General features: G+C 43.4%; 1 protein-coding gene across 1 annotated transcript; it reads right to left on the bottom strand.

Moving 5' to 3' along the window:
* Nucleotides 1-1,629: 1,629 nt before the first annotated feature.
* Nucleotides 1,630-2,680, bottom strand: LOC140897204 (olfactory receptor 6B1-like). Its single transcript, XM_073309597.1, is given in 3 exon segments — nt 1,630-1,964; nt 1,967-2,095; nt 2,098-2,680. Coding segments are annotated over 3 exon segments (1,047 nt in total).
* Nucleotides 2,681-9,858: the final 7,178 nt, after the last annotated feature.

The following is a 9,858-nucleotide window of genomic DNA, read 5'->3' as shown; positions in this document are numbered from 1 at the left end:
GATTCAGGTGCCTAACTCCCTTAGGTTTCTTTGAAACTCCCAGCCACTCTGCTGAGCATTATCGGGTGTTGGCAATGGGAGTCAATGCATCATGGGAGTCCCATGGCTGTAGAGTATGATGGGAGATGGAGTCCAGCTGGGGAGGCCAGCTTACAGAGGAGACTCCTAGGAGGCACTGCTGCAGGATTTCAAAATCAAAATATTTCAATTTAAGATTTCACTCTTTGGCCAGAATATTTCACTGTGTTGGCTGAAAATAAAAAAAAAAAGTTGTATGGTTTTGGGGTTTTCTGGTTTTTTTAACTCAGTTTTATATAGAAAGAAGTTATTTAGTTGAAGATCTTATTTTTGTTGAACAGAAATTTCAGCAGAATTTTTTGACCGCATACAACATAAATTGGCTTTTTGTGGTTCAGTCATTATCGAACAGCAAAAAGGCACTCAGTGGAATACAACAACAGAAAACAGGATTAAAGGGGACTAAGTGAAATCCACTTCCTCTCAATACATCCTTAATTGTGAATGTTACATAGGCTAGTGGCGTATCAATATGATAAGAAATATGTTAAAAGGTGTAAATGAATAGGAATAGCACCTGAAGCAGAACAAATGTATTTCGGAGATATTAACCCACATGCTTCATGGTATAAGGAAATAGGAGTCAGGAATATTTTCCCCCTTTTGCTCTATAGCAGAGATGGAGCTGACACAAAATAACTATTATCCCCAACTGAGATCAGGGTCCTGTTGTGCTAGGCAACATACAGACATATAATGGGAGACAGAGCCCGCCCCAAGGAGCTTACATTCTAAGGGAATTATGTGTACATCTCTCATTGAATTTCGGCGGAATTTGGGCATCAAACATCTTTGAAAATTTCAGCATAAATAGACAAGTCAGCCAAACAGTTGGCAAAAGAGGTATTGTTATTACTGATTTACAGATGGGGAACCAAGGGACAGAGAAACTCACCCATAGTCCAACAGGAATTCCATGGCATGATTGGTAGTTGATCCCAGATCTGTTGTATCCCATGGCTTTTCATCCTGTGACTGCACCTGGTGGCTACAGAACTTGGAATTGTTGTGTTATGCACTGGATTTTTAAAGATATTTAGGACATTTGGATGACCAATTCCCTTTCCTTTCTGAAAGTCCCCAATCTCTTAGTGGCTTTGAAAAATCTCAGCCTATGGCTGGGATTTGAAAGGACCCTAACGGAGTTATACCCCTAAGCCCATATTGAAATTCACCAGGAATTATCTACCTACCAAGATATTTATATGGCCTTTATCCCGATAGTATCAGAGGGCTACACAATCAGTTATGGATTTATTTCTCACAACATTCCTGTGTGGTATGGAATTATTATCCCTATTTTATAGATGGAGAGAATCTTCCATACAGTAGATCAAGTTCCAAGGTCACACAGAGAATCAGTGACAGAGCCAGGAACTAAACCCAGGTCTCAGGAATCCAATTCTACTTCTCTATCTGCTAGACCAACTTTCTAATCCTAAAGAGCTGGACTTAGATGCCTTTGGGAATCCCAGATTACATGCTTGGTCCTGCCTCAGCTCAGGGGGCTGGACTTGATGACTTCTTGAGGTCCCCTCCAGCCCTACATTGCTATGATTCCATGCCTATCCGATTGGTTAGGGAGCAGTTACTGTCCAGGGTTTTCCTCAGGACCTCTTTCACTTCCTTGTTCCTCAGGTAGTAGATCAGAGGGTTCAGCGCTGGGGTGACTACAGCGTAAAAGACAGACACCACCTTGTTGAGGTTGAAATGGTGGAGCCTCCTAGGCTGGGTGTACATGAAGACAGTGGCTGAGAAGAAGAAGATGACCATGGTGAGGTGGGAGGCGCAGGTGGAGAAGGCTTTCCTCCTGCCTTGGGCAGTGGGGATGCACAGGATTGTGGTGATGATGCACAGGTAGGAGAGGACAGTGACAGCAAGCGGAGCAGCAGGATGACCAAGGTCAGGGCAAAGTCCACCATCTCCGCCACCAACATGTCGGTGCAGGCCAGGTTGAGCACTGGGGAGATGTCGCAGAAGAAGTGGTTGATGACTCCGGGACAGCAAAATTTCAGCAAGAGATGAAGTACACTTTGACCAGGGAGATGGAGAAGCCGCCTGCCCAGGAGAGAGCTGCCAGCTGTAGGCAGAGTTGGTGGGTCATGATGGCTAGGTAGTGCAGTGGGTAGAAGATTGCCATGTAGCGGTCATAGACCATGACGGCCAGGAGGACGCACTCGGTGCACATGAGGAAGATGAAGAAGTAGAGCTGGGCCATACAGATGGGGAAGGAGATGCTCTCCTTCTGAGACCAGAAGCCCACCAGCAACTTGGGCAGGACGACCGAGACATACCAGAGCTCCAGGAAGGACAGGTTCCCCAGGAAGTAGCACACGGGCTTGTGGTTCTGCTTCACCACTAGGAGGATGACCACGTTCTCTGTGATTGTCAGCACGCGGGTGAGAAAAAAGATCAGGAAGAGCAAGGCCTGGACCTCCAGTTTGGTAGGAAATCCCAGGAGAATGAATTCCCTGAGGCCGGTTTGGTTCTCCAACCTGGCTTGGGTTTCAAATTCTTTATCTGCAGATGTGAAAGGAATGGAAAAAGCAGCTAAGTGAACTTGTGCTTGTGTGCAATGGATCGAACAAGTGAATCCATCCATTAAGTAATTATAGGGGTCACATCAGTAGAGTAGCTGACCACCTCACAATCATACATGTATTAAGAGGCTTCTTCATCATTGTGTGAAAGTACTTATGTGGGGGACGATGATGCACACAATTGCCATCATGACCCTCATGTGCTAGGCAGACCTGGGTGGTATTTTTTGTCTGAAAAGTTTTTTCAGCAAAAAGTGCAGATTCTTCAACTCCAAAATATTTTGAAAATTTGTGTCAGTTTTGCCAAGTTATTTTGGGTGAAAAGACCTAATTAAAAAAAAATCAAATTGTTTTGATACTTTGGTTCAAAATGACTTATGTTTCAAAATTTCGCTGATTTTATTAACAAACAAAACCATTTGAAAATGGTCAAAGCTAAAATGAAAGGTTTTTTTGACCCACTTTTTTTTTTGATTTGTTGAAAATTTTGGAAAAAAAAGGGTTTTGGTTCAACCCCAAATGATTTTTTGGAACTGCCAGTGCACTGAAAATCCATTATTCTCACAGCTGAGTGTTTCCCCAGAGAACTTAAAAGACCTTTATAGACATTCTTGAACATACTGTTTGATCAAAACAGAAGGAAATCACCAAAACATGTTCACTTTTGTTGAAACATTTTGTTTTTTGAGGAAATTTTTGTAAATGAAAAATGTTGAAAGTTGTCAAATGTTTTGTTTAGGCACAAACAATTCCATATATTCTAGTCATTTTTTTTTTCATAAATTCATAGTATTTAAGCCATAAAGGATAATCCAGTCTGACTCTGAGTATAACATGGGACGTTACATTTCACTAGTTGTCCCTGGATGCCCACAACTTAAGAACAGCCATAGCGGGTCAGACCAATGGCTTGTCTAGCCCCATATCCTGTCTCTGACATTGGTCAGTGCCAGTTGCTTCTGACAGTTGAGGTTCAGGGACTTCTGTACCATTTTGGTTGTGTCCTTCACCATCTTGGATAATAGCCATTGATGTACCTATTCACCATGAACGTATCTAATTTTTTTTAACCCAGTTATACTTTTGGCCCTCACACCATCCCCTGGCTATGAGTTCCACAGGTTGGCTGTGCATTGTGTGAAGAAGTACTTCCTTATTTGTTTGAAACCTGCTGTCTATTCATTTCATTGGATGACTCCTGGTTCTTGTGTTATGTGCAGGGATAAATAACACTTCCTTATTTACTTTCTCCACACCAGTCATGATTTTATAGACTTCTATCATATCCCTCATGAGTTGTCTCTTTTCTAAGTTGGACAGTCCCAGTCTTCTTAATCTCTCCTCATTTGGAAGCCTTTCCATCCCTTTAGCCATTTTTGTTGCCATTCTCTCTACCTTTTTTCCAGTTCTATTTTTTTTTTTTGAGATGGGGCAACTGGAACTGCAGGCAATACTCAAGGTGTGGATGTACCATGGATTTATATAGCAGGATTATAAAATTTTCTGTTCCATTATTTATCTTTTCCTAATGGTTCTTGACATTCACAATGACTCCAAGATCTCTTTCTTGTGAGGTAACAGCTAATTTAGATCCCATCATTTTGTATATATAGAGGGGATTATATTTTCCAATGTGCATTTCTTTTCACTTATCAGCACTGAATTTGTTGCCCAGTCACCCAGTTTTGTCAGATCCCTTTGTAACTGTTCAAAATCAGCTTTGGACTTATCTTGAGTAATTTTGTATTGTCTGCAAACTTTGCCACCTCACTGTTCACCCCCTTTTCCAGATCATTTATGAAGATGCTGAACAACAGTACTCTCAGTACAGATCCTTGAGGGACCCTGCAATTTATGTCTCCATTGTTAAAACTGACCATTTTTTCCTACCCTTTGTTTCCCACCTTTTACCCAGTTACTGATCCATAAGAGGACCTTCCCTCTTATCCCATGACAACTCAACGGTGCTTAAGAGCCTTTGCTGTGGGACCTTGTCAAAGACTTTCTGAAAGTCAAAATACACTATATTCACCGAATCCCTCTGCTTGTTGACCCCCTCAAAGAATTCTAATAGATTAGTGAGGGATGATTTCCCTTCACAAAAACCATATTGACTCTTTCCCACAATATCCTGTTTATACATATATTGGCTAATTTTGTTCTTAGACTCAACCAATTTTCCTGGTACTGAAGTCAGGCTTACCAGCCTGTAACTGCCAGGATCACCTCTGGAGACTTTTTTTTAAAAATGTTACATTAGCTACCCTGAAGTCATTTGGCACAGAAACTGATTTAAGTGATAGATTACATACCACAGTTAGTATTTCTGCAATTTCGTATGTGAGTTACTACAGAACTCTTGAACAAATCTCCCTCACATCCTCTGAAGTGAAGACTGATGCAAAGAATTCATTTAGCTTCACTGCAATGACGTTGTTGTCCTGGAGTGCTCGTTTAGCAACTTGACCATCCAGTGCCCCCCACTACTGTTTTGCAGATTTCCCACTTCTGATATGCTTAAAAATTGTGCTTAGTTGTGTTTTTTTTTTGTCCGTAGCTAATTGCTCTCCAAATTCTTTCCTGACATACTTTATTATACTTTATGCTTTATTTGCCAGAGTTTATGCTCCTTTCTATTTTCCTATCTAGGATTTTAATTCCAGTTTTTAAAGGATGTCTTTTTGCCTCTAACCACCTTTTTCACTCTGCTGTTTAGCCATGTGTTGTTTTTCAGTCCTCTTACTGTTTGTTTGATTGGGGGTATACAGTTAGTTTTAGCCTCTATTATGCTGTTTGTAAGTAGCTTCCATGAAATTTGCTGACAAATCACCCTTGTGACTGTTTCTTTTATTTTCTGTTTAACTAGCTTCCTCATTTTTGTGTAGTTCCCCTCGTAAAGTTAAATGTTATTGTGGTGGGTTTCTGTGGCATTTTACCTTGTACAATGATTTACATTTCATAGAATATCAGGGCTGGAAGGGACCTCAGGAGATCATGGTCATCTAGTCCAACCCCCTGCTCAAAGCAGGATCAATCCCCAATTTTTGCCCCAGAACTTTAAATGACCCCCTTAAGGATTGAACTCACAACACTAGGTTTAGCAAGCCAATGCGCAAACCACTGAGCTATCTCTCCCCGGCATTTCAGGGTGTTATGGTTGATATTATCAAGTGGTTCAGATGTATTCACTTCCTCGACCAGATCCTCAGTTCAACTTCAGACTCTTGTGGGGTCCAGGACAAGCTGCTCCAAGAAGCAGTCATGAATGGCATCTAGAAACTTTACTCTACATCCCTTCCTAAGGTGACACATACCCAGTCATTATGAGGATAGGATTGGATTAGACTAAAGCATAACTGGTGTTTGCCTAAAGTATATCTTCCAGAAAGGTATCAGTCTTCAATTGAAGCCATCAAGAGATGGAAAATCTACCACTTCCCTTGGTAGTTTGTTCCAATTGTAAGGGGACTGTTGTCCCCTTACTAACATTCAGTGGGGGTGTTTTAGTTGCTAAAAAATACTAAAAAGGGAAAAGGGTCGGTAGGGAATCAGGACCCTGAGACTGACAGCCCCCAGGAACAATGGGAAGAGGCCAATGCTCCAGGTCAGCCTGAATGACAGGGCGGGCAGGCTAATCAGGGAGTCAGGAGGCCAGGGAGGTCCTGTCCTCCGTGTGAGCTGGAATTACCTGGGTCAGACAGAATGGGGCCGAGCTAAGTAAAAAGCAGGGACCCAAGTTTAGCCGGGGAGCAGAGCTGTGCCTGATCCAGAGGGACCAGAAAAGCAGCCCAGAGAGAGAAGACCCTGTCCTGGGAGCAGAGCTGCAGCCCAAAGCCAGAGGCACGGCCCAGAGAGAGCAGACTTGCCCTGGGAGCAGAGCTGCAGCAACCAGAGCCAGAGGGGCCAGAAAAGCAGCCCATGAAGCAGGTCAGTGCTGGGAGCAGAGTCACAGAAGCAGCCTGCAGAGCAGACCTGTCCTGGAAGCGGAGCTGTAGCAACCAGAGGCAGAGGGGCCAAAGAAGCAGCCCAGGGAGCTGGAGGCAGAGCAGCAGCAGCAGTGCTGAGACAGAGTGGTGGAGCTGGGGCTGGAGCAGTCTGGATGGCTGGGTGTGGTGAGCAGCTGCGAAGAGCGAGGGGGGACCCTTGGCAGTGGGCCCAGCACAGGGGGACGCCTCAGCCAAAAGGCTCTGCAGGCCAGGCTTGGATCGTAACCCTGACAGGGCAGGGGCGACACTGGGAAGAAGGGTCCTACCACTTAGAGCCTGAGAGCGTGTGGCCACCACCAGAATCATAGAATATCAGGGTTGGAAGGGACCTCAGGAGGTCATCTAGTCCAGCCCCCTACTCAAAGCAGAACCGATCCCCAATTAAATCATCCCAACCAGGGCTTTGTCAAGCCTGACCTTAAAAACTTCTAAGGAAGGAGATTCCACCACCTCCCTAGGTAATGCATTCCAGTGTTTCACCACCCTCCTCGTGAAAAAGTTTTTCCTAATATCCAACCTAAACCTCCCCCACTGCAACTTGAAACCATTACTCCTTGTTCTGTCATCAGCTACCACTGAGAACAGTCTAGAGCCATCCTCTTTGGAACCCCCTTTCAGGTAGTTGAAAGCAGCTATCAAATCCCCCCTCATTCTTCTCTTCCGTAGACTAAACATCCCCAGTTCCCTCAGTCTCTCCTCATAAGTCATGTGTTCCAGTCCCCTCATCATTTTTGTTGCCCTCCACTGGACTCTTTCCAATTTTTCCACATCCTTCTTGTAGTGTGGGGCCCAAAACTGGACACAGTACTCCAGATGAGGCTTCACCAGTGTCGAATAGAGGGGGACGATCACATCCCTCGATCTGCTGGCAATGCCCCTACTTATACATCCCAAAATGCCATTGGCCTTCTTGGCAACAAGGGCACACTGTTGACTCATATCCAGCTTCTCGTCCACTGTAACCCCTAGGTCCTTTTCTGCAGAACTGCTGCCTAGCCATTTGGTCCCTAGTCTGTAGCAGTGCAGAGCAAGTGTCCAACCCACAGCATCCCTGCAGCACAGCCAGGGTCTGAGAAGAAGGCCTGGGACTTACAAGGGACAGACTGTGAACTGCCCTGATATTCCAGAGACACTGTTTGTGATGTTCCCTGCCACAGAGTGGGCTGATGTGTTTCCTTTAACCTTTCCCATTTTCCCTTATTCTTTTTAAAATTAATTGTTGATTAAATAACTTGCATTTGCTTCAAATCTGTATGTAATGATCAGTGGGTCAGAGAAGTGCCCAGTGCAGAGAGAGTACCCCAGAGTGGGGACACCTTAGCCCCTGTCCTAAGTGACCACAGCAGGGTTGGGGGTCGAGTCCCCTAGGAATCCTGGTCCCAGTCTTGGGGTTACAAGGACTCTGCCAGACAGGAGAGTGGAAAGGGAGTCCTCAAGGGAAGGGAGGCCACTGGGTAAAGGAAGTGGGAGCGAGGACTCAGATCCTTTCGCTAACCCACTTCACTGGAGTAGTGCAGAAGCCAGGAAAGTTCCCCACAATAGCAGGACTATTCCCCCACTTACACAATGTTAAATCATCCTCACTGTTAAAAGTGTGTGTCTTTTTTCTAATTTGAATTTGTCTCGCTTCACTTTTGCACTGGGAAAAAAAAAGGTAGGGAAAAGATTTTTTTAAAAAGGGTGAGAAATAGTGGTTGTTGGGGAAAACACTCTCTCATCTTTCTGCTCTTTCCCCCATATCTTTTCCTTTGGCCAAAAAGGAAAAGAGTGAAAGATATTGTATTCTTTTTTCCCACCCAAAAAAAAAAAAAGTAAAAGAAAATTTTAGTGAAACATTTTCTGTTTTCTTTCATGAAATATACTTATCTTTTTTTTTTTTTCAAAAGGCTGTGTTCTTTAATAGAGCAGCCCCAGGTGTAATGACATCAAATGATTGGAAGCATGCTAGATTAACCTTAACTGGAAATGGGGAGCAAGGTTTTTTTTAACAATGAGGGTAAGTAACCACTGGTTATGGGTGCCAGTTGAAAAACATAGACAGGTATTTAATACTATTAGAAATATTAATCTTTTTTAAAACCATAAAAAGCGGGACTGGGGGATGATGTTACAAACCTTGACTCAGGGGAGCAATCTTTATTCACAGTACTCATCCTACTGAAGGCAAAATATTTTTTTTTCCACATGATAGTAAATTCTGTAGAAAGTGACAGCTAGCTAGATAATATGAAGGCTTGGTAAACTTTGAACTGACTTTTCAATGCTACAAAAAGTGCTGCAGCATCGGTGTGGACGGTGAGAAGGTGCAGATAGGTGGGACAGTTTTCAAAAGTCTTCAGCTTTCAAGAAGTCAGTCTAGCAGCTTAAACCAGATCTATCTACCTATCATCAAGACATTTCTGTCTACTTTATAATTAGATTTTCCCAAATTCTAGTGACCATGGTACCTAGGCATTGCACAGGAGTTATAAAAACAATCAAACTGGCTGGAAGATCAGTCAATAGTCCATTCCAAGTGTGGAGATTAGTCATGTTTCTCAACCTTCGCACACACCCTGAGCAGATTTTCTGATCTTCTGGTGATGTTGTGAGTCCTCCAGTGAGACCTGAGGTTGGCAAGGGAGGACTTTTTCAGAGTGACTGCAGAAGAATGTTCCAAATTCTTGCTCTTGCAGTTGAGAATTTCTTCCCCTAGGTCCCTGGGTGTATGCCTAGGCTATATTACTAACTATTTCAGTGTTGCTCAGGTCACTTAAAATGGGAGGAATCCTGCAAACACACCCACTGCAAACAGAATTAATGATGCTTCCATTCTTCTTATACTCGGTTCTTCTATCCTAGAGTACACCTGGACGTAGCCTTCAAACCCTTGCAAATATCAGGGAACATGTCCATGCTCAAAATGTAATTCCACTAATCCCTGGAAAAGTTTACCCTTCAGAAGACATGCTGTTGTGGGTTTCTGAGCATGGGTGTTCCTTCAGCGTATACTTGCCTGGAGCTGGTCCTCCATCAGTTCCTGAGAAGAAGCAAAAAGCCTGGTGTTAATCTCCATTGTGTTATCTTTAAAGCATGCTGAGTATTTTCCCCAGGTGAAAAGAAAAGGAGTACTTGTGGCACCTTAGAGACTAACCAATTTATTTGAGCATAAGCTTTCGTGAGCTACAGCTCATGCTCAAATAAATTGGTTATTCTCTAAGGTGCCACAAGTACTCCTTTTCTTTTTGCGAATACAGACTAACACTGCTGTTACT

Source organism: Lepidochelys kempii, chromosome 13, assembly GCF_965140265.1.
Source record: "Lepidochelys kempii isolate rLepKem1 chromosome 13, rLepKem1.hap2, whole genome shotgun sequence".
Classification (NCBI taxonomy): domain Eukaryota; kingdom Metazoa; phylum Chordata; order Testudines; family Cheloniidae; genus Lepidochelys; species Lepidochelys kempii.
Note: the sequence above shows the minus strand (reverse complement) of the source record. Positions and strands in the feature narration are given on the sequence as shown.